This window comes from Streptopelia decaocto, assembly GCF_964273445.1.
Source record: "Streptopelia decaocto genome assembly, chromosome: 5".
NCBI classification, from domain to species: Eukaryota; Metazoa; Chordata; class Aves; order Columbiformes; family Columbidae; genus Streptopelia; species Streptopelia decaocto.
Genome location: NC_138659.1, coordinates 8,546,771 through 8,571,854, shown reverse-complemented (window position 1 = coordinate 8,571,854; position 25,084 = coordinate 8,546,771). Strand labels below are relative to the sequence as shown.

Below are 25,084 nucleotides of genomic sequence, written 5' to 3'. Positions count from 1 at the left end.
CAGCCACGTGGTTTGCACCAGGAGGTGCAGGACCCCTGTAAAAATCACTCAGGTCACCCCATTTTGGTCATTTGAGTTATTATAGGATTTTTTTACAAGAAAACAGTCCTATCCATTTTATTATTAAGTGTAGACTAGCAGTGATAGCGCAACTGTGACTGACAAGGTCTCCCAACCTCAGGGTCCACTCCTCGTCCCGTGTCCCATAAGACAGTGATGGTGCAGCTTTCACCAAGTGGTCCAGGGGCTCATGTGATGGAGGTGGCACCGGGGGGCTTCAGCGTGGCTGGAGGGCAGGGGCATCCAGCACTTTGTCCTGATTGATACAGGGTGTTGCATTGCTGATAGATGAGACCCACAGCCTGGTTTGCAGGGTGTGGCCTGGTGGCCTGGCTGCCTTCGCCTGCCTGACATGCTGCTCTTGCACCTGGCCGCTTTCCAATCCCTGCTCCTGCTTTCCTCTTTCCTGCTGCAGCATCTGCTCCAGGTGTTTTTCCCCTAGAAGCTGTGTTTTTCCAAGCTGAATTTCCTTTTTTTTTCTTTTTTTCTTTTTTTTAAATATCTCCAGATTATTTTGTTCTGTTCCATCCTCTCCGGTTTATTATCTCCTGCTAATGTTATTAACATGCAAATTAGTCCCTAATTGCAATTGTCAATGAAGATGTCAGATAGGGCTGATACTAACCCTGATCCTTCACGTCACTCCTTTTCTCTGAATTCTGCAGATTACTCTATACCTCTCCCATCATCTTGGTTGTTTTATCTGGTTTGTCTTAGAATAGAATCATAGAACAGTTTGGGTTGGAAGGGACCTTCAAAGCTCATCCAGTCTAACCCCTGCCATGAGCAGGGACATCTTCACCCAGCTCAGGTTGCTCAGAGCCCCATCCAGCCTGGCCTGGGATGTCTCCAGAGGGAACATCTTCACAGAGGGATGCTCATGTCTGCATGAGGATGATTGGTCCCCTAGTAAAGACTTACTGAGGTGCAGCATAGGGTGGTTTATGAAAACCCCAGAGCCAGCTTGGCGATGGGTATAGCTCTGGGAGGCATATTCTGGCCGGTCCCAAGGTCTCGTCTCAAAGGCAGGGTGCGTGCTGGGCTCTCTGTGGCAGCCGCCTTGGGCGGCAGTAGGAAAACTACTTTGGAAAGTTAAAGAGCGGCATTTGCCATCCCGCCTATACACTCAACCCTCTGGCTGCTCGGGCATTGTGCAAAGGTCTTCCATGGCTATAAATAGGCAGAGAGGTGGGCAAAGAGATGGTGAGATGGGATGAGGACAGGTGGTGAGCCAGCCTCGGCCGGCATCTGGAGCTCTCATTGCCTTCGTGCGCAGAAGAGGTGTGGTTTGTTCTGGCCATGATGCTCTCATCAGGCAAAGTTTGCCCCCGCAGAGCCTATTTTTGAACACAGCCTCCCCCTGGATACCTCTTGGAGATGCCGTGAAGAACCGGGACCGGTTTACGGTGAGGTGCCCCGGCGCTACCGCGGGACGTCAAGCCACGTGCTTCGAATAGCTTTGTGCAGACGTGGCCTATGGAGATGAAATGTGGCTCTTGACCGATTGCGAATAAATCAGGGTCAGGAGCTTGAATGCTGGCCAAGAAACCCAAAGGGATAAAATATAGCCTCTCTACAGACTGTTAGCAAACAGCACGTGGGCTGAGATCTGCGAGATAAATTTATGCGCTGTGAATTGCTCATCCAGCTGTAGTGAAGGAATGGATGGACCCACAGAGAACTAATAACCATATGTGGTGGACATGCTTTTGGTGCTGACCTTTAGAGGGTTCAGCAAGGCTGGGAGGTGGCACGGTGACGTCTTCTTAAGGGCGTCACTGGGAGGGAATGGATGCACGTGTTGCTTGATGCAAGGGAGGGGGATTCAGGCTGTCTCTGCCCTGCACGTCCAAGAGACAGCCTGGCAAAATAAATCAATGCTCCTGACCTTGGTTTTCCCATCATGTCATTTGACATGAATTGAGGATAAACACTTTGACTTTGCCTGCTTATATCTGGGCTTGTGGGACTTGCCAGCCTGAGAGCTCCTGTTCCTGATGCAGTCCAGGGCAATCAGTTTAAAACGGGAGGAGGTAATAGGGAAATAGTGAAAACTGGGATTCTCACCCAATCCCAGGCTGTGCGTATGGGGTCTCCAGCACCTGCTGTCACCCATTTTGGGTGAAACGCCAGGAGCTGGCAGCACTGTCCTGGCCATGGGGCTGCCTCCTCTCACTCATCCCAATTCCCCTGTATCTGCAAAGAGGAACATCAGTTTCATGTTGGAATGAAACATCCTGGTGGTGGAACCACCTTCAGGCAGGCTGACTTAATGAGAACTTTGGGCTCAGTTCAACTGCTTTAAACTGGAGAGATGGGCCCGAGCCCAAGACACGGAGCCAAACAGCCTTGGACTTGTCCAAGCTGCAGACGAGTGCGAGTGGTTCATGGCCGGTCCCTCCTTTCTCTGGCCAGGCATCTGTTTCCCGCCCTCCACTTCGGGACACAGGATGTGTGCATGCTGTCATCGGTGGGACTGGCTTATATATTGACAGCTTATATGTCGACACCTTATATATCGTCATCTCTGTCCTGGCTTTAGCTTGGCTTGTGGGGAGGACCTGAAACCCCCATGGGTACCAGACCCTGTCCCCTGGGTCTGGCTATGGAAGGGCGACCACTCTGTTTTCTTGTCTTATTTTACCCCAAAGCTGCTAGGGGAATCTGAATTCTCACAGTTGTGATTCAGAGAAAAGCAGAGGAAAAAAATATCCCGCATTTTTGGGGAAAAAGCATTTCTCCCAGATGCCGGGTCACTCCTGTGCTGTGCTGGGCAATCTGCCTTCCCTAGGCTGCAGGGGATAGTGAGAGTACTGTGGACTGTCTCTGCTTTCCAGGATTTGCAGCATCATTATGAGGTTGAGAGGTGGATAAAGAGGCTTTTCCCAGGCTGGGTGTCCCCAGCAGACTGGGTGTCCTCTCTGGGAGGACCAGCCCACCATCTCTCTGGCACTGTTGCAGCAGGGAAGTCCACATCCCGGTCCTGGCAGGCTGCAATGGGGACTCCCACCTCGGTGGCTAATCCAGCATTTCCCCATGACCCCCCTTGCGCCTTTACCTTGGGCTGTGACTTTTGACATGGGCAGGACACATTTAACAGTGTGCTCTGAACACTTCGCCCATGGTGACCCAGCTGGTTGTGAGCTGCAGGTCTTTGTCACAGCGGGGGTGACACCGGAGCTGGCATCGCTGTCCCACCCATCGCTGTCCCCATCCTCGAGGTTGTTGGGGACAGATAAGAGCCACCAAAGGCTGGTGCGGCTGTTCATGTGCAGGGTGAAGGATCCCCGCTGTGACTTGCACCACCACGTGATTCAGTGATCTCAGTTGTTCTTTGAAAAACTATTTAGACTGCGTCGGAGGAAAACCCAGCAAGTTTTTAGGCTGACTGATTTTTCCTTTCTCCCTGTGGCAGTGAGGATTTTGACAAGACCTCCCAAGGAAACCACAAATAAAACTCAGAGCAATGAAATCAGTGTGAAAAAGCATGATGTGGTGCTTGGGTTGGACGTGCCCATTGCTTTTGGTGAGGTAGATCAGAGAATCCCAGCACTGCACAGGCAAACCCGAAAGACAGTTTGGGGGAAAACTCCTTTATCATCAGGATCTAGTCTTAAAAAAAGGCATCTTTTCCAGGAGAGCAAATGTTCTTGGGGAAGGCAGGAGGAACGTGCCCATTCCCTGCTGCCCAAAGCTGCTTGCTTATCACCCACCAGGCAAAACAGAGCAGGGCTAGAAGGGACTCCCCAGCACCCATATAGCAGGAAGGAGGTGCCTTACCCCCTGGCTGCAGAGTGAGCTGGTGTGTTTAGTGTTTCAGCAAATAAAATGAGTCTTCTGCTGGGGATGGGTGGTTAATGGATCTACCTCCTACCTGGTAACACTTCTTATTGCTGTTTGTTGCGTTTGTTGTTTCCATTTGTTGAAATCATTAGGTTCCAGAGTGAACGATTGCTACAACGGTATTTTATACTTACCTCAGATGAAAGGGGACACCCCAGTTTTAAACCCATACCCTTCAAAGATGTTACCTTCTAGCTGGAAGAATTAGAAACATTTTTGCTGTTGTCTTCCAGGGGGTCCTGCTGGGGGGTTGCAGAGCCTTGCACTGATATTGCTGCTCTGTGGGCTCCCAGCCCACCAGCTCTGTCTACCAACACATGTTTTGGGACCAGGAGATCCTTCCCCTGGCTCAGGGCGTTGAGCCATCTTCTGCAAGGGGTTCGCAGCTAATTGGTACAATCAATATTTGTTTTGCAAATGCAATTGGAGGGAAGGAGGGATTGAGAGCACCAGAAATTCAATTGACCTGTAAAAACAGATACTGTGTAAAGGGAATCCTTTCCCTGCCAAGCAAATATTTAGAAAGGAGAAGCAATAAAATGAATAAGCAACAAAGTAATATCCTGCCTTGCTGGCCCCCGGAGGCTGCAGGGAAGGGCTGCTGCCCCCAGCGCTGCGATAACTCCGAGCAGACGAGCGGCAGGAACCTGTTTCCTGGAGAAAGCATGTTTGCTTTTACTGTCTCATCTGTCAAAACTCCTCCTGGTACCTCAGCAGCGCTGGGACCTGTCTCAGGTATCCTGGCAAGCTGGGCACCAGCCCCATATCCCTACAATGGTGACCACAGCGTGAGCCTGGTGGTGGCACAGGGGACAGGGCTGTCTCTGCATCCTTGTCCTCCCTGGTAGGGGTCTTTGCTCGTTGCTCCCGCATCCTGGCACAGCCTCCTCTGGTACCCCAGCGATAGGAGCACACCGGAGTGCTGTGGGGTGTGAGGGGTGCGTGGGGCAGAGCATCGATGGTTCACATCTGGAAGGAAATTCCAGTGCACCTTGGCAAGGAAATCAAAATGGTTAAGGAAAACAAAACAGAACACAAGACACAAAGAGATTTTTTTCAGATCACAAAGCTTCAGAAAAATGTTTTTCGGTAGGGAATCGTGAAATGGGGTCCAGCCAGGGCTTTTGCCAAGCAGGAGCAGAGTGCCAGGATCACTTTTTTTGATGTTGCTCAGCATCCCTGGGCACAGCCCTTTGGTATCCAAGTGACTTGAACCAAAGAGGGTCCCATTTGGCTCATATCTGAATTGAAAAAACTCTGTGGAAAAAAGAGATTTTTCAGAAAAGAAACATAAAATGTACATATGTGTGTGTGTGTGTGCATGTAAAATAGAGCAAGTAGAAGGAAGGGAAATTATTTTATGGGAAAATTCTCAACCAGCTCTGGTGCTGGGCACCTTTAGGCCAGTCTGGAGCCTTCTGAGCATCCTCCTCCCTCGTAACAGATACTGACCCCCTAATTTACATCAGGATCTGAGACTGCTTCTCATTTGTTGGTGTCAGTTAGAGCCTTCTGAGGGGTGTTCGTGGCTACCAAAACCACCTTGAAATGCAGTTGCTCCACAGAAGTCAAAAAGAGGTTTGGATTCGCGTTGGTGTGATACTGAATTTTCAAGAGAGCATTGGCTAAAAATGTGAACTTCTCTCCCAAACTTCCTCGTACTGAAGAGGAAAAAGCTTTAAAGAAGGAAGTGAATTTTAAACACCCGATAATTGTGTTTTCCTGAATTTTTACCCCTGTTTGTTATGAGACTGAGATCCTCTAGGGTGCTCAGCACCTCTGGGGAGCTGATGCTCAGGCCCACAAAAGGCAGAGCAGCTCAGCAGAAGCATCTCCACACAGGAGATGCCATTTGGGAGCAGGTTTCTTGCCGTGATCACGGTTGATGAGCTGTCCGTCTGGCTGCCTATCGCTGGACTGCCCCTGCTGCCACATCCCCAGGCCACCCATGGCACAAGGAATCCCCCACGCGCCATCATCTGTTATCACCGCCCTGTCTCGGGTGCCGCTGAGGTTACAAAATGTGTCCCCTGCATTTATTTCTCCCAAAACCTCAGCCTGAGAGCACATGCTAGAAGAGAGCTGCAACATGAGATCAGCAGAGTTGGGGGGGGAAAAAAGATGGCTTAAATTTAATGTCTTTTTAGATGAATATTTCCATTCATTCCAGAGCATATTCCTCTGGCATTTCCAGCGCGCTTGTTTAGCTGAGTAGTTAACAAAACTTCATGGAAACACATGTTATAGTGCTCTCTAGTGCACGGAGCTATGAATGAAGGATGCCTCTTTTGAGATATCTCGATGTGCAGCTCCGCTTTTGCTCAGGAGCAGCCAGTTAACCACAACAGCTGCTTCCCATTGTGGAAGTGCTGTTGAAAAAAAGAAAAGAAAAAAGAAAAGAAAGAAAAAAAACCCCAAACAACCCATCCCAACAACTTGGCAGCACACACAGATGATATTTAAGCAAAACCCTTATGCGAGGGTGAGCTGGGGCACGTGGAAATAAAAGATAAGGCAAGAAACAACCCAGCCGGGAGGCTGGTATCTCCCCACCGGCAGCGTGCAGTGTGCTCCCGCGCATCTCTGTTTGCTGAGCCCGTTTGAAGCAGCTGGTCTCTATGTCCGATTTAGTTTACACTGTTTAGTTTTTATACAGCCGAGCGATTTTTATAGCTGCCGGAGCGCCGGGCAGCTTGACAGGATATTGGTCGCCTCCTAATGAGAGTTTACCACGTTGGCACGAACACCCCGTGGATTTTACATGCCCCATCCCTGGATGCTTGGAAAGCCCTTGGGGGAACATGGGTTTTCTGTTTAATAAAGGAAAAGACAAGCCATGATTGTAGCCTAGGAGACTCGAGAGCAGCCGGGAGCCCCAGCGCTGGGGCATGGCTGGACCTAATGTGCGTCCACCCGTGCCCCCCTCGATGGGGATGCTCTGGGACAGTCCCCCAAAAGCCAGGGGAGCTTGTCCTGCCCTGGGCTGTCAGGGATTTGGGTGCTCCTGAGCGCGAGGTCAGACCTGTGGGACCAGGCTGGGGGTGGACTCCATCCCCTGAATTTGCCTGATCCCTTTTTGAACCTGTTGGTACAAGGTGGAGGTGAATTTATGGCATCGTGGGTGAGTTGGGGCTGCAAGGGACTGGAGGTGCCCAACCCTTCCTCTGCTTGGAGCTGGATGGGGTTCCTCAGGGTCGGGACTGGTCGAGTGCTGGTTGTCCCCAAAGCAGGACATTTCTTTGCCAGCTGAATGTTTGTTATGTTTGTCCCTTTTTCTTTTTCTATTTCTTTTCTTTTGGTAACACTACTTTTGAAGTTCTGAATGGAAAATAGGAAGGTTTTAATTTTTATTTTGTTTCTGTATTCACTTTCCGTCACAGGAGGGTTACAAAAATTCAGAAGCAAATATAATGACTTACAAGAAGGGGTGCCTTAAGCTGGAAGAGAATGAAAATATCTCCTTGTCCCACAGTGGTACAACATGTAGAAAAACCAGTGAGTGTGTAAAATCCCCAAGGGGGCTGGAAACCCAACCCGCAGCATTTTTTTAGCCAGGATTTATCTTTCTTGGAAAGAAAAAAAAAAAATAGTTTCAAGATCATTATGTTTTATCCACAAAATGAATGACACGAACAGTATTTCCTTCTCTCCTTGTTATTCCCATCTCTCGCTTAAAAAGCTGACTAAATTGGGGTGGTGGCGACGGTGGCACATCCTCTCACTCCTGGTGACTTTGCTTTTCCTTCATTTGCCTCCCCATTAATCTCAGTACAAACAAAGGCTCTGAAGAGACAAGCTGAAAAGCTCCTGGGGGTACGTTTAGATCAGTCCTTTCTAATAATGTCTGTCGACCTCTCTGTGGAAGCGCTGCTCCCCAAGGAAAGGACATGGAGCCGCGGCAGCGTGCTGAAATATGGTGGGGTGTAATTAATTCTGACCTCTGGCTCCCGCTCACTCACTCTCAATATTAAATTTGACTAGTGATATTGTGGTTTTTCAATTATCCTTGTTTTCTTGAGGGCACTGTGGGGGGAAGGAGGTCGCTGCTTGAAATTTGGCTTGGTGGGAGATGCATCAGCTGGGATGCAGAACTAATGTGCTGTGGCTGGATGGGATCGATCCTTGGGTCGCATCCGTTGGGATGGCTTTTGGACTTGGACACTGTGATGTTTACACCTCTCCCCCTCCTACCTGTGTCCCTCTCACCTCCAAAAACAGGTTCTTGATGGGTGCTGTATGGGTGCTGTGATGTGGCCAGGTCTCTGCTGGATGCTACATGCTCTTATGGAGTGGAGGCAAGGCGTGCAAAAAAGAAGCAGTGTTTAGGGAAACTGGGATAAAAATCAACATTTTGGTCTTCTCACCTTGCCCAGGAAGTTGCTTTTGGGCTGTTCTTGAAGTTAACTGAGGGTTTTTATCAGACTCTCCAAGGGCCTGGAGGGGACTCAGAGCCATCAGCTCATACAGCGCCTTGTTGGTGAAAGTCTTATTAGTATGTCCTTGGTCAGAAATGGAGCAACTTAAAGCAGCCTCAGAAACTGTGCACTTGCTTGACCTTTGATTTTGGCATAGAGACGGCTTGCGGGCTGCTGGTGTGTTTTGGCAGCGGCTGTTTGCTGGGAAGGCTTTGTTTCTCTGTTTGTTTAACCCTTTTATTCTAGCAGTGCCCCTGCATGTCCCGGCTGGTCTCCAGAGGGTCTGGGGGTGTGTTAAGTGACTGCTTTGGGACCTCATCCAGGAGGCAGGGACCAAGGTGCCCTTTCCTGGGAAGGCTCGGGTGGTTCACATGTAGCAGAAGGAAGTTGAATAGCCAACCCCCTCCTCCTCTGCTGCCCCCCTTTCCTCTTTGCCACCACGTCCCCAGCTTGTCCCTTGTTACTGGTGTCCTCTGCCACGGCACCAGATGCCGGGAGGGGACATGGGACCTGCTTAGGTGCCAGGGAGGATCAGGGCAGGAGGTCATTTAGGGGTGGGTGTTCCTGCAGGATGCCTATGCATGGACTCCCCATTTTAAGCCCCTGAAAGCCTCTGGGGTCCCTGGATGGAGCTGTCCCCCTCCTCCATGCCCTGGCCATCCCCGCTGGTGGCTCTGCCTGTGAAAGCAAGCTGTGCTTGTTGGCCTCCACCACTGTGATGGGATCTCCGAGGCGGGGAGCTGCGCAGGTCTGGGGTGCACAGCAGATTGGGATGCTGGGAGGGGTGGGACCACTGTGTTCAGACTCTGAAAGAGCCAGGTTGGGTGAAGAAAGGTGAAAAGCAGGAGTCTCAGGCTTCACCTCCCTTCCTCACCTTCCCTGGCCTGTTGGAGAACACAGCCAGGGGTGGATTTTCAGAAGTCTGAGGGTCTGCTTTTCAGATTCCGCATCCCTGGTTGCCAGCAGTGGCTTGGCTGAACCCCGAGGAGAGCTCGCACCCTGAGGCTGTGGAGGCGAGCTCGCATCAGCCCCCCAGGATGAAATAAGCCCATTTCAGCCTGGTTGCCATGTCCCCTCGAAGCATCAGAAGATGCATTCAGGCAACAGGAATGAGAAGGGCTTGAGCTGGGGGGGAGGGAGGAGAAGGGAAATTAAAAAAAAAAAAAAGGAAAACACCACTTGCTGCAAAGTGAGTGAATTCTCCAATAAACCTGAATCTGCTGAGAATACATTTTACAAACATGCAGCGAAGTTGGCTGCTTTTGTTTGGGCGTTTGTTAAGCATTAACTAAAGAATGCCATGGTCCAGCCTGCTCGGTGTGAAACCTAATTCTCCCCCTTTCTGGAGCCATGGCATGGAGTGCTCAATTTTTTTCTCTCTGTAGGACTGCAGCCTTCTGGTACTCCAGCCAAAAAACACTCATATTTTAGCAAGCTTAGCCCCGGCCCCGTTGCCAGGCAGTAAAGCGAACACTTGTCCGCCTCGGGGGGAGGGAGCCAGGAGCCGGGAAAGGGTCAGGAGAGCAGCCCCAGGGAAAACATCCCTCCTCTGTCCCACCGAGGGCTTGGGGTGTGCAGGGAGGGATGGCGAGGGTGGCAGTGGGTGCTTTCCTCCATCAGCTTGGGAGCCTGGAGACCCGGGGTGGCTCGGAGGTCCCCGGGACTGCTGGTATTGGCTTGTGCTCTGAATTGCTCTCCCCATCCCCAGTACAGCCGGAGGGGGCTGGAGAGGGGACAGGGTGAGATGAGCCCAGCAGCAGCAGGACAGCAGCTTGTTCCCAAGCCCTGGGTGCAGGGTTGACAGCACCGGGCATGTTTCCATGGCCAGCCCATGGAGGAGCCGGTGCTGCCACCCCCCCTTCTGACGGGTGAGTGAGAAGATGACCCAGTGCCAAGACAACTCAATCCGACGTCCTTGCTCCCCGCAGAGCGCTGCGGCTCACTGCTGGCACCAGCCTCCTCCCGCGCCCCTCACACCATGCGTGGCCATCGGTTTGTCCCCGTGCCAAGGTCACAGCGCTGGGGGGGCCACAGCTTTGCTCTCTGGAAGGCTGTTGGTTGGGCATGGCTGTGAGCAGGGCTGGGCTGGAGCTCCCTGCACCTCTGGCGGGTTGATTTGGGGCTCCTCAGGCTCCTTCTGGGCCATGGTGAGAGTAGGAGATGAGTTGGTCAGGTCTCTGCACCGAGGTGTTAGGGACATGGTTTTAAGGTGGACTTGACAGCGTTAGGCTAACAGTTGGACTTGGTGATCTTAAAGGTCTTTTGCAGCCACAATGATTCTATGATCCCTGTGGATGCGTCTGCTGTGGGCAGCCCTGGCAGGGAACAGGGCAGCTGCGGGCAATGCTTTGTAGCGACCAGTGCCACCAGTGCCCAACCTTGGCCAGGAGCCTGTGAGGTTTTTCGGATGCTGCCCCTGTCTCTCTCATCAATCCCTGAGCCAGGGTGGCACAGGCAGAGAGGAAAGCATCCCACTGCCCAAACTGAGCTGCCACGCAGCGTTTGAGATTTGTCCATCAGTATTTAATATCAGCATCCCTGACCCTCCCCGGGGAGGCTGCGAAGGGCCGCGTTTGTATGCGGCACACGCAGACAGACAGCAGCCGGGAAGCGCCTGTCAATCACGGCCCCTTTCAGCCTGTCACCTCAAAATGAAGGGAGAAAGAGGGGGTGGCAGCTCCGATGGGAAACGGGGCTGCCCGCGCTGCCCCCGTCTCTGTCGGTGCCCCAGAGATGGGATGTGCCAACCCAGAGGTGGCTGCAGCCACGTGTCAAAATTTCGAGGTTTTGGTGTTGCTGCTTGGATGGGAAACCTCAAAGCAGAGGTCTGGGATGGTTTTCTCAAGGAAGAGGAATTGTACAGCAAAGTCAGACTGTGTCCCAGGGGAAGGGTGGATGTCTGTAATGTCGGCTAGCGCGCTTGAGGGGCTTCCAGCAGAAATGTTATACTTTTGGAAATGGCAAAATATTTTGTTTCAAGATTTTCTTGAAACCCATCACCACCACCTTTCTGTTTCCAAACTACAGATTGACATTTCAAAAAGAACCTAAATCTAAAAAACATATTTTAATTCAGATTAATCAATATAGGAACAGGAACATTTTTAAGATCAGAGACAAAAGGTTGTGTGTTGTGATAAAAATTGTTTGCATTACCGTTTTTTTGTTCCAGTTATTCCTAAATTGAGTGGGTTTGTTTTTATTTGCAAAAATTCACTGTCACTGCTTTGTTGAGGTTTTTACTGAACTCCCTGTGACAGGCAAACCAACACAAAGACTACCAGCCAGGCACCGTTTAGCTTTTGAACCTCAAGCTATGGAGGGGAAAAAAAATCTACTAAGAACCAAAGCCTACAGCATCCCTAGGATGGCAGAAATGAAGGCGCTCTTGTTGCTATTTTGGGGTTGGTAATTTGTTTGTGTTTTAAAACCTGTTGAGACCATCCTCCTCCTCTTCTGTGCAGCCTCCTGTAGAGAAATGAGGTCTCGAAGCCCCTGTTGTAGCTGCACGGAGGCACAAAGAGAGAGATAGGGGTGAAAAGATGGTATTTGCTCTGCAGCCTGCTGCTTGCAGCAAGAGGGAGCTGGGCACAGAACTGAAGATCCCAGAGGTGGATAAAAACATCTCTGGATCCAGGCTGGTGTGTCTCGCTCAGGCCAAAAATGTTAAATTAATTGCTAGGTTGGGTGCTGGAAGATTTTCCTTCAGCCCCATCTCGGGCTGACCAGAGATGTTTCTGGTGAGTTATCCATGCAGGGGCTGTCCATGTGGGAGTTATCGTATGTGGGGGTTTATCCATGTGTGCTCTTCCTCCCCAGTCCCTGTAGAGGAGCCAGTAGTGTCCAGGGCTGTAGGGATCTGGGACAACAGTGATGCCCTTTTCTCTCCACTCATTGCTACCTGCGGTAGGCTGCAGTTTTTATGCCTGAGACCTTCTCATGCCTAAGATCTCGTTTTATTGTGGGTTTAGAAGGAGCTGTTTATGGTTTCATACTGTGGAAGAGGTTTTATGGGGATTTGTCTGCATCTCACGTTGCCCAGGGATGGGAGAGTCCTGCAGTGGGCATTGAAAGATGCCTGGTCTGTCTGGCACCCCTCAGCAGGAGCTGTTGGGGACTCAGTTGGAAATAAGACCTCTTATTCAGCAACCTGAGTTCAGCTTTAAGTATCTGATATTAGGCAGCCATTTACCTAAATGTCTCACCTTCCTGTTTAGCAACACGCTTTGTGCTTAGGAACATCTATTGCTTGGTCAATGTGGCTGTGCCTAACTGGCAAAGGTTTATGGGTCTCTAACCAGTGCCCTGGAAATAGAGATTTTGGGTACTTTCTGTGAAGATTAGATAGCAGTAAAGTAAAAGCTTATCAATATTTTATTACTGAGAGCAGTTAGTAGTCCCAACAGGTAAGGCTTAAACTTCATTTGAACAGGATGAAAATGTGTTACCAGATGAATACAAATCACCTCCACTTTGACATAAAAGAGACATAATTAAAGATGAAATGACTACAGAAATATTAACACAAGCCTGCATTTCTCAGAGCTGGAACAAGAAAAAAATGAGTCTTCAACAGGGATCCTTTCAAGGGAATATACATCCCCCTCCTCCCAGGGCAGTCACAGGGATGCTGGAAATACAAACATCTTAGAGACAGTTTTATGTAAACCTGGGAAATTAAAGTTGAATGTACAAAAGTAAAAGCTACTAACAGCATTATCTGGAATTATGAACTCCCTAACTTCTGCCTTTTATTTGCTGGTTTTCCACTTTCTATAGCGATGATAGTTTTATAAAAGCTTTATAACACCCCTTTCCTACATCTTGGTGGGATGCTACAATTTGCTGGGCGTACCCAGGATTTGGCTGGCATGGTAAGAGCAATGCACCCCATCCCCATGCTCACCATTGCCGTTTTGGGAAAGTCTGGCAGGCAGAGCCCACAAACCAGTGTGAAGTGTCCATGAGAGGACCCCAAGGTGGAAGGGAGCTGATACTAATGAAGGGGTACCCTTGGATGCCCCTTTTCCAACCTCTTGAGCCCCTGACACCCAGCCACAAAGGCCATCGGGCACTGCTGGTGGGTGGCAGTGTGCCCTGGCACTCCACCAGCTGTGTGCACATCTGGCAGGCAGCTGTTTGCCTCTGGAACTGGGTGCTCACCAACCCCAGCATGAGGCACCAGGAGATGATGCTCTGCAGCTGACACTGCCCGTCACTGTGGAGAGACAGGCAGCAGGACAAGCGTTGATGGTTCTAAACTAAAGGAGGGGAGATTCAGGCTGGACATGAGGAAGGAATTTTTGCCCCTGAGGGTGGTGAGAGCCTGGCCCGGGTTGGCCAGAGAGGAGGTGGATGAACCATCCCTGGAGACATCCCAGGCCAGGCTGGACGGGGCTCTGAGCAACCTGAGCTGGTGAAGATGTCCCTGCTCATGGCAGGGGAGTTAGATTAGATGAGCACCGAAGGTCCTTTCCAACCCGAACTGTTCTGTGATTCTGTGTTCCTCTGCTCCTGCATGTATCTGCCCCCCTGGCACTGATGGGACATGCTGCCTTGCCCAGGTGTGCTGGCCTCTGATGAGACAGGCAGAGATGCCAGCAGCTGCTGCCGATGCTGCCTGTGCGGCAGAGCCTGCCTGTCCCCCACCGGCGGTTTGCACAGCTGACCATCTTGTTTATCAGCTATCAGGCGACTAAAGCAGTAAAATGCAGAGGTGAAATGAAGCCTGACTGGGATTTCACAGGAGCAGAGGCTGCATGTTGGCTGCAGAAAGACACACATCCCTTTGCTGCTGGGGCTTTTGTTCAGCAGAATCTCTGGTGTTATGGGTGCCTTGGGAGCTCCCTTTGGGGCACAAAGACACGAGCATGCCTTGCTCTGCCCCCTGTCTCCTTGTTTTACAGACTATCAAGCTCACCACAGAAACTTTTAAAGTTTTTTTCCTATTTTTCTGATGGCTTTGCCGCCAGGGTTTTGCATACATCTGTTCCCCTCCTTGTTGGAATGGGGCTGACTCAGCACTTTTCATTTCCTATGTGGTAGCCAAAAAAAAACCAGAAAAGGATTGAAAGCTGGCTGGTGGCTGCAGGGTTTCTGTTCCCCTCTCCAGCCCTGCAGCGCCCAACCCCACAGGTCCCTCTCCAGGGATGGATGTCCCATGGGACAGGGACCATGGAGGTGGGAGCCATCCGGGGCTGGGGGAGGGATAGATTTAGTGCTCCCCATGCAGTTCCCTGGGGCATCCCCAGGCTGGGACACGGGCAATGCTCGGAGATAACCTCTACAGGATGCATGCTGACTTCTGACTTCTCTTCCTGGGACAAAGTAATTGAGACAGGGGAATAATAATGTCCAGTTCCCACAGATATTTAGGATGAGGCTGGGTAAAGAGTGATTTTCTCTTTATGGGGCCCAAGCCAAAACCACCGATATCTGGGGGTGGTGAGGACGTTCTGGTTTGGTACCTTTAAACATCTGTATTGGGGGAAACATCCCATTCATGTAAAACATCCAGGCCAGGGTTTAACTCCAGGTGCTTCCAAGTCCTTTCAAGCCAATAGTGATGCTGCCACCTTCGGCCTGCTCACCTCAGTTTCCCCAATTGGAAATCATCGATTATGCTACTGAGCTTCTCAGTAAGGACACTTGAAGTCAGAGAAGGAAAAAGCTCTGTTTCAACCTAAGTGTTATTGCTGTCATTATTATAATTATTGGCTTTTAAGTATAAAGCTAGTCTGTTGAAACTGGGAACTGTACAATTAGGGCTGCCTCAAACACTGTCACATCACTGTCAAGGAATAAGCTGAGCTTTTTCTTTTCCTTTTAACACATCAGGTCTTCTGTTTGTCACTGGGCTTAATCCAAAGCTTGCTTCCATGGACATTTTTATGACGTATTAGGCAGTTCTGGTGTGTTTGGCAATGAGGAATGCAGCTGTTGCAGTGCCCTGCTGACCCAGGCCAGAGGGATGGGTGGTTTGTGGATGACCGACACCACGGGTCCTTTCTGCAGGTGCTTGTCAAAGGCATGGGTGAGCTCACAGGCCCTGTTGTCATCTCCAGCATCTCCTGACCTCTCAGTGCAAGCCGGAGGCAGGTGCAAAAATTTCTTCAGGGAAAAGGTTGTCAGGCATTGGAACAGGCTGCCCATGGCAGTGATAGATTCACCATCCCTGGAGGGGTTGAAAAGACACATAGATGAGGTTCTTAGGGACATAGTTTAGTGCCAGTGTTGGATTAACAGTTGGACTCGATGATCTTGAGGGTCTCTTCCAACCCAAATGATTCTCTTTCTCCCCCAGGCTATTTGCAGTGAAGTGTGCCGGGTGCCTGGAGGCCATCACGCCCAGCGAGCTGGTGATGCGCGCTCAGAAGAGCGTCTACCACCTGCACTGCTTCTGCTGCTGCGTCTGCGAGCGGCGCCTGCAGAAGGGCGACGAGTTTGTGCTGAAGGAAGGGCAGCTCCTCTGTAAGGGCGACTACGAGAAGGAGCGGGAGCTGCTGAGCTTGGTGAGCCCGGCTCTGTCGGATTCTGGTAAGGGGCCGCCTGCGCCCGGCGTCTCCCTGGCTGGTCCCACTCCGAGGCCCCTGCAAGCACAGTGGGATCTAGAGGCAAAGTCTGGGTTTGCTGCCTTAAAACCTCTGTCCCATGGTCCGAAGGGAAAAGCTCTATGAACACTGTTGCATGCTCCAGCCAGAATCTCTCCCACCTTAGTGGGGACCTTGGCAGTAGAGGGGCTACAGGGCTGGAGAATGCTCTGGGGACCATCCCATCTCGTTAGGCTTGTTTCTATAGGGTTTGTGCTCCTGGCTGGTGCAGGGCACCAGGACCCCATCCCAAGGGGTGTGCAGCCTCCCTGGGTGCAGGGGCAGAGCCATGCTGGCCAAATGTGACATCTCCCACCTCTTTGCCCTGGGGAATGGAGGAATCATAGAATAGTTTGGGTTGAAAGAGACTTTCAAAGCTCAGCATTAACATATGTATCTACAGTCAATACAAATCAAATCTGAATGTTTCCCAGGAAGAGAAGTTTAGTAAGAAAACCCAGGAGCAGGGCTCAGAGAGGTGGAAATGATCCGCTAGTAGAAATCCTTGTGTTATCACCGTCCTTGCAAGGCTGCGCGGCCCCCCACCATGCGCCTGCTTTGCATAGGGGAGGATTTAAAATGCTGTGCTCTGGAAAGGGCTGCCGGCAAGCTGGGGAGAGCCTATCTTTTCCCTGCTAGAACAAAGCTCTGAATTAAAAAAAGAGCATTATGAGCATGTTTAAGAGGGGGCTGTTAAGATGTGTGAAGTAGGGCAGGTCACAAACATGACAAACCCATGCAGCATCAGGGAATGCTGCAGAGAGAGGAAGATGTATAGGGGACCAGGGATAGTTTTGGTGGGGATGGAGCATAAGTTGCCCAAAATCCATGTTTCTCTTCAATATTGTGCTGCTCTGCAGCAAGAGCCTGGCTGCTTTGCAGCACTGCCTACAGCTGGCTCTGTCTGAGCTCTGTCTTCTGCAGCCCTGCTCACTCGAAAGAACAGATCCTCCCCCCCAAAAATGGTGATGATATTCAAAAAATAGTGAAGCCATGGGAGGAGGTGGCTGAAGGGAGCCAGCAAGTGATGGTCTAGCGCTGGAGGAGCAGGAGAGGAAGAAAGCAGTGGGATCTGGCATTGCTGGTTCTTGCCTTAGCCCTGGGAAAGTCCTTAATTGATTTAAGAATTATTATTTCTTTTTCCTTATGGGATGTGCAAACTCTTTCAGTTAAAATAGGAACCAATGAGAAGATGTCATGCAAGAAAATAAGTGCATCGGCCACGTTTTGGGTTTATTCCTAGTGGGGGAAAAGGGCAGTTTGGGAAAGGTTGAGGAGCTTTTCCTCCCTAGCGACTCATTGGCCCGTGGTCCAGCCCCGCTGTCACAGGCTCCGGCCAAAGCAAGAGCTTCAATGAGCAAAAACCTCCAGGGGAAAGATTTATTTCAGTGGAAACTCCAGCTGAGACCCAAGGGATGCAAAGGGCCAGTGTAGGAGTCAGAAGACCATGACAGCCACTTGGCTGGTTGGCAACCTAGCTCGAAGCCCCCAACACACCCTGGCTGGAGGGTCCCAGTCCTTCCCATCCCCCTGTAGACCCCATAGCTTAGTCCCAGTGCTGTCCCTGCCTGGTTTTGATGGCCAGCAACAGTTTATCTCAGGATGGCATGTGGCTCCGGGGATCGTGGCACAGCAGGGACATGCTCAGGTGCACATCCCATCATCCCACACAGATGCTCAGTGTGGTGCAGCTTTGCCCCCTCCTGCCACAGCCCCCCCTGGGGAACTCCCGCCACACCAGGGAATGCAGAAGGATGTCCCCGCTCCAGCACTGGTCCCAGATGCCCTTCACCAGCAATGTGTGATGTGCATGTCCAGCCTCTCCCCTGTCCCCCCACTCGCTGCTTTGAAGCCCCCTGCTCGCCCTCCCCCCCGGCCGCCGCGCACCAAAGGCCACTTTATGAGAAAGCGCAGATAAAAAGCCAGCCATATGTTGTCTGTAATCTCCCAAACCCTCGCTTCAATTACTGCCTCCCCTGAGCCTCCCCTGCCCAGCCTAAGTAAACAAGCCCCTCTGAAAGAGGACCCCACTTTCCAATTAAAAGCGTCCTAACGTTTCTCCTCTCCCTAAATCCTCCTGGAGTGAGGAATGTCCTGGCCCCGGCGGCGGGATGCAGGCTCGGCGGGTCGGACCGAGGGCACGCTGCACAATATCCATCGTCCCGGCCCCTTCCCAGGTGACGTCAGGGGCAGGCCCAGACACTCATTAATTTCTTTCCTCCCCCCCGCTTCCTCGGTGGGAAAAGGCTTGAAAGGGAGAGTTAATTAAAAGTAATACCCCGCCAAATCCAGCTTCACTTTTCCTTCTTTCCCTTTGACACTGGGTGGGATTTGGGGAGCAGGTGTTGTGGGGGAGGGTTCAGGGGGCGCTGCTGGGAGTGGGTTTTCCTCCTTGGTGTGGGTTTTGAGTATCACTTGATAGAGTCCTTGAGCCTGTGGCTCCCTCCTGCCAGGCTCTGCCCCTCTTGGACTTGGGGGGAATTTGGGCGTTCACTTCTTTTTAAGGTGTGTTGGGGTTCAGGCACCAAAATGTCTCCATCGGTTGACATTCCTTCCCCCAGTATTTGTAAAAAACCTCTACCCTTCCATCAGAATTAAACTCCATGAGATTTGAGGAAAGCAGGCAGCTCAGTGCTGAGAAGGAGGTAGCGGCAGCCACTACTCAAGCCCCATCAGCCATCACAAAACCCACACTTGGGGGGTCCCCAGCACTGGAGCTCTCTGACCTGCTGCATTACTACATCTCTCATTGGGACATGCAAAAAACCAGCAGTTTGTCTGTCCTCTTGTCATTGCTGCCATTGGCATGCCATGGATGTGCTGCAAGTGAGCAGCAGCAGCAAGGCACTGGCTTCTGGGCTCCAGCACCCAGCTCCGGGCAGTTTTGGGGACCACTAGTGGGGACATCTCTCCATGTCCCAGCCCTCACCACGGGGAAGGTCTCTATATCAGCTGCTGAGTCCAGGAGAGAGCCCAGCAGCGTGGAGGGAAGAGATAACTGGTATCCGAGAGCATCCCTGCTCCTCCGCAGGAAACATTGCCTCCCCTCGCCCCAGAGATCTGCTTCTGTCTTTCTCCTTCTCTTAACTGGGTTGCTGTGGGATTTGTACTTTTCTGCTTTGTGTGGTCCATGATTAGCTCTTGCCACGGGGTAGACCTGACCTGCTTTAGCCATGAATTACTCTGGACCAAGTTCACAACCTCCCAGTGCATCCCCATCTCTGGGAGAGGCTGCAGCCCCAGGGTGGGACTTGAGCCAAGGACACCCTTGCAACCTGCGTCTGCATCAAACCAGCACCTCAGCTCCATTATCAATTCCCAAATGGGTGGTGGAGGAGCTTTCTGGAAAAAAGACTGTAAGTGATTTACGGCTCATGAGAGGGAAGGACCCGTGCTGTCAAACCTGCATTACAGCCCTCCCACGCAAACGAGGTCATCGACAGGGTGGTGATGCGGTAAATGGGGAGGACTGGGAAGAGGCAGAGCAGCGCCGCTGGCTTTCCCAGAGTAGCTCCTGCCTGAAGGCCCCACAGCCCCAAGTTGGGGAGAGCAGCTTGTTTTAAGTCCCCCATATTATTTTGGACGTGCTGGAACATGATGCACACGGCCCGTTGTCTGTAAAAGACCTGCTTTCTTTTTCCCCCCATTAGGAAAAAGTGATGATGAGGACAGCATCTGCAAACTGGGCCAAGCCCCGGGGAAGGTAACAGAGGACGGGAAGGATCACAAGCGGCCCAAGAGACCCCGGACCATCCTGACCACGCAGCAGCGGAGGGCATTCAAGGCATCGTTTGAAGTCTCCTCCAAGCCCTGCAGGAAGGTATGCGGAGAAGGGCCCATGCCCAGCCACCACCAGCCCCCAGGGGTGTCCTAGATGCTGGGCAAGGACTTGCCCTGGCTGCTCTCTCCCTTCCTAAAGTTCCCCCAAAGAGTCGAGGGTGCTGAGACACCGCTGTCGTTCCTCTCTCCAAGGTGCGAGAGACGCTGGCAGCTGAGACAGGGCTGAGTGTCCGCGTGGTGCAGGTCTGGTTCCAGAACCAACGAGCGAAGGTGGGTACGAGGGGTGGCCCCCCATCAGCAGCCAGTGCTGGGGCTCCTCTCCCTCCAGCCAGGGGATGATTTCACCCCATTTTTTTTCCTCTTCTCGGCCAGATGAAGAAGCTTGCCAGGAGGCAGCAGCAGCAGCAGCAGGATCAGCAAAACACGCAGCGCCTGAGCTCAGGTACCCCCCTCGCACCCAGCCCTCCACATTCTCAGGATCTCCCCATTTTCTGGGTTTACCAATGCAGCTGGGCAACCCAAAAAACAGCAGCCTGATGGCTTGCTCTTGTCTTCCAGGCCAGACAAATGGTAGTGGCAGCGCCGGGCTGGAGGGGATGCTGAACCCCTACACCCCTCTGCCCCCGCCCCAGCAACTGCTGGGCATGGAGCAAAGTGTCTATGGTTCCGACCCCTTCCGACAAGGGCTGACCCCGCCGCAGATGCCCGGAGACCACATGCACCCCTACGGTAAGGCTGTGGGGTTTGCCTCTTACCTTCCCTCCTTCAAAGAGATGCTGGGCTGGGGTGCGGGGGACTGTGTGGCAAGGGTGTAGAATCATAGAATCGCTTTGTTTGGAAGAGACCCTCGGCATCAGAGTCCAACCATAACTTAACCCTAGCACTAAACCATGTTCCTAAGAACCTCATCTCCATGTTTGTTCAACCCTTCCAGGGATGGTGACTCCACCACTGCCCTGGGCAGCCTGTTCCAATGCCCGACAGCCCTTTCCGGGAAGAAATTGTTCCTAATACCCAATCTAAACCTTCCCTGGTGCAACTTGAGGCCATTTCTTGTTGTTCTATCACTTGGTGCTTGGGAGATGCATGCATGGGTGATGCAGCAATTTCTGGGAAGCTAGCAGTCCCCACCCCCCAAAATCCTTACTCTGCAAAAGCTGGGTGTACTGGGCACTGTCAAGGTGCTGGAGAAGAAAGCAGGCTCTGAAGCCCTTCTACTCCTTCCTTGCTTCCCAAGGTGCTGAGCCTCTCTTCCACGACCTGGATAGCGATGATACCTCACTGAGCAACCTTGGTGACTGCTTCCTGGCCACGGCGGACGCGGGGCCGCTCCAGGCACGAGTGGGGAACCCCATTGACCACCTCTACTCCATGCAGAACTCCTACTTCACCTCCTGAGCACCACGTTGTCCCCGGCACGGGGCAGCCGATGCCACTGCGCTGCCTCGGGAGGGGCTGCAGAGCCCCCGGGAGTGGGAGGGAGGGGGAGGCGACACTGCTGGGATGCTGTCAAACAAGATGTTGTAGCTTGGGATTCCCAAGGAGCGAGTTAAGTTATGGGTTGCATAGTTTCATGTTTCTCTTAGGATCCTAGGATTAGGAACAGGAGTGGTTTTTGCAGCTGGCTGGTGGGTTTTCAAATTTCAAATGGGAAACCAAACCCAATTGCTCATTTCAGCGGGGGGAAAGGCAGCTGGATGGGGGAAACCCTTCCTAAGGGAGCATTCCAGTGCCATATCTCCTCCTTTGGTCCAAGCAGTGCAAAGAACAAACTGCTGATCCTCATGGAGAGATCCCGGAGCATCAACCGGGCTTTGAAATTTGAAAAACTGGCAATGCTTTGGGGAAACATAGGGAAAACTTTGCTGTGGGGTGTCCCCTCTGTTCCCTCGACCAGCTTGAGCGCTCGCTGTTTAAACACAGGGACTTTTGAGATAGATGTTCCCATGCGAATATAGAAAGCTAGAAACCCCTAACATCGTCCCTGAGGACACGTGTGTGTATGTGAGTGTGTGTGGGCAGACACGTGTGTGTATGCAGAGCCGGGTGGCTGCGGGTGACGTCCTGTTCAGCCACACCTGCCAGATTGTATCGACAAAGTTTATTTCTAAGTCTATCAGAAATTTACTGTACAGCAAAAGTAACTTTATTTTCAGCGTGAACCATATTTAAGGAAATACTCAATGCACTTAAGTTATAAGATGAAATAATTTACTTTTTATAAATGTTATGTTTAGGTTGCAAAAGCCCAGTGGCAGGGAAGGAACATCAGTTCATTTCAGGTGACAGGTTTGGGTTTTGGGGTTGGCTATTTTTGGTGCTCTCAGGTTGCCCCGCTAATTTTGAGATGCAGTTGAAACCCAAAGCAGGGCTGGCTCCAGGGACTTGCTCCTCTGCCAGCAGATCGATGGGGACAGCACAGTGGCCAGGTCCTGTCCCCACTGCTGAATGTGTCCAGGGGGTCAGTGTGGGGTGGACAACACTGCTGAAGCTGTGGATATCCTTGCTCATTGGGGCTCAGCCATGCTTCCCTACATCATCTCTCTCCTTCCCTTAGCAGGACCCTGCCGGTCCTGCCACCGCCAGCAACCCCATCCTGTACTCTCAAACATGGGTGCTAGACTAGTGTGAGCTGCTGTCCTGGCTCTGGAAAAGACCACAGCCCATATTGCCACCCCTCAGGCAAAGGAGAAAGGAGGGAGCACCCTGCATTTCCCACCCAGTGCTCGGGTTCATCCCTGCAGGACCTGTGGGAACCTGGGGAAAGTTCTCCTTAGGGTCCAGCCTTCAGCGGACCCTCACCTCATCCCCACTCTTGTTTTTCATACGTTGTGTCCTTTTGTGCTGCTGTTCACAAACGATGTTAAGCGACAACCCATAAAGACATGCAAGTGACTGTGAGGTTCAAAAACACTGGCTCATTGCCACCGTATGATCTGACACTGAATGTAACGGGGTCTGGAGATGGCTGACCCAGCGGGAGATGCTGACGCACTGTCAGAAATCACGTACCGAGATGAAATTAAAAAGACAAAAAAAATCTCTGGAAAAAAAAAAAAAAAGCCTGGTCTTTTCTTTCGTGGAGTGTCCCATTGACTTGGAAAGGAAAGAGTTTGTATCATCTCCAAAGTTGGCAAGGTGTGGTATGCTGGCTGGTGCTGTTGGAGCAGGGGTCTGATGGTCATTGTGGGCTGGAGCTGGAGATCGTGTTGCTTGTGGAAAGGGGGCAGATCTGTGGGAGGCTGAGTATACGTGGTGTGGAGGAGCTGCTGTGACCCGTGGAACCAGCAAGTGTCTGATTTGTAGGATCCAGCTGTAGGTAATGTCTGGGTTAACACCACTTGGGCTTGCAATAGAAAAACTGATGTTTTCATGAATGGTTGTTAAAATTGCCTTAAAAATTCCCCTCACTTGGATACTTCTTAAAGCATCATGCTTAAAGGTATTTTTTTAATCTTTTATCTTTAAAAGGTTTGTCTTCCCCACCTACAGCTATTTCCTATTTGAAAAATGTTCACCTACATCAGTCTGGCTTTCCATCAGACTATCAATTTACACTTACCAAATTACTTCACTCAAAATAAAACCCCCATAAAATCAGTCATACAGACTGGTTGCCTGCTTTTTAAATCTTGCAAAAATGTAATTGCGTACTATAATAACAGTATCTCAAGGTGTGTGTATATATATAATTCTTTTACAAAGTATATAATTTTGGGGAAGAATCAGTATTGTGGAATGGGGCAGATATTTGTCTAGTAAAATGAATAGAATTCATGGACTTAAACCTGTCCTCCTCTAAGTTGGCCTGTCTGCGTGACACAACCTGAACACTAGTCCAGCTTGCAATTGTGCAATGGAGTAGCAGATGTGGATCCTCCTGTCATCTGGATTTCATATTCTGTTGTGCCTAATTTTGGAGTGTGGATGGATCCTGCCAAAGCAAAGCTGGCTGGGCCTTATCTTCTGCAAGTGATGGAGTCGCTGCATGGCAGATGGCTTCTTGTCAGGCCAGGGGGGTTGCTGGGTGTCCCTGGGTGGGTGGTGGGTTTGCTATGTCCAGGACTGGTCCCCCCTGGGAGGTGCTTTCATGGTGCTGTTTTGCCATATTGTGCTCCATGTCTGGGGAGTGACACCCTAAGACAAATGATATCTTCTTGTCAAAGCCAGGAAGAAGAGAACAAGGTCTGACATGAAAACAGGCTCTACCTTGCTCTCCAAGGCAAGGGCAATGCCAGGAAAAGGTTGGGAGCTGACCTTCGTGTCTCTAGTGACTCAAAACAAAGCCCCCTCTGTTCAGGCACTGCTCAGTGGCCAAGGAAAGATCAAGTCAGAGATTACTTTTCAGTTGAGGACACTGATTAGATGATACTGATAGGCAGGAACGAGCTAGCTCTGAGTGATTTAATGTTAATTAACTTGCTCTTTGTGAATGGATTGTACAGGGGCTTGTGGCAGATGCAGGCTGGAGTGAAACTCAAAATGGTATTGGCCAATACTGGCTGGGTTTGCATCTGGAGATTTAAATTTTGATGGTATTTATGGGAGAATTGTAGTGCACAGACATAGGAGTTGGAGCAAGCAACCTTCCTGCGAGCATGTCACCTTGGTAGCAGATGCTGTCTAGGCAAACCACCTCCAGATGAAGGGTTGGATCCTTGCCTTGTTCAAAATACCCTGGCTCAGCATGTAACTGAAGTTGGCGGAGCTGTGCTGGCTCCTGCCAGATGAGATGTGGGCACTAGGAGACCCCAAAGCAGACAGCTTCCTAGCAAAGAAGACCTTGATGCAGTGAGGAAGCCCATTTGTGAAGCTACGTCCCCAGCCCTTTGCTGCACAGGGTGTTTGTAGGGTGGGGGCTGCTATTTTATGTGATGTGGGCATGCACTTGTATACAAAAAATAGCCCACAGGAGAGTTTCTTATGTACCCACACCAGTGGGTTGTCTTTCTGTACATCTGAGGTGGAGAGGGCATGAATCCCAGGCAAGGTCTTTCCCTGGAACTGGACATGGGAGGGAGCAAATGTTGTTTTTCTGGTCAGAAATGACCAAAGAGCTTTGGTTGCTTCTGTCACTTTTCCAGAATTAAATCATTTGCCAGATGTCCGATACCTACACCGATGCTGTTCTGGGCACAAAATGTCACCCATCATTAGAAAACGCTTGTTTTGTGACACATGATAGGGCTCAAACCACTGAGGATGCATGCCTTGGCCTTATGGTAAGTCTCTGAGCAAGATCCCAGGTAACATCAGCTGTCCAAATTTGTCACTTTTATTTGCTAAGTCTCTTCTTCCACGGCTCATCATCTGCATGGAATGCCCATTTTTTTAAAAAAGCTCTATCAAATGGTAAAGACTTGCAATGGAAAGGCAGGTAAAGGGTTAGAAGCTCTT

General features: G+C 51.1%; 1 protein-coding gene across 1 annotated transcript in view; it reads left to right on the top strand.

Annotated features, from left to right (window-relative positions):
• Positions 1-21,085, top strand: part of LMX1A (LIM homeobox transcription factor 1 alpha) — a gene marked incomplete at its 3' end in the record, with an annotated part of 42,032 nt that extends 20,947 nt beyond the window's left edge. The window contains exons 4-9 of the mRNA XM_082053861.1: positions 15,622-15,854; positions 19,558-19,727; positions 19,880-19,957; positions 20,060-20,129; positions 20,246-20,416; positions 20,925-21,085. Of these exons, the coding sequence (XP_081909987.1) occupies positions 15,622-15,854; positions 19,558-19,727; positions 19,880-19,957; positions 20,060-20,129; positions 20,246-20,416; positions 20,925-21,085 (883 nt within the window). The remainder of the gene's footprint in view (positions 1-15,621; positions 15,855-19,557; positions 19,728-19,879; positions 19,958-20,059; positions 20,130-20,245; positions 20,417-20,924) is intronic.
• Positions 21,086-25,084: the final 3,999 nt, after the last annotated feature.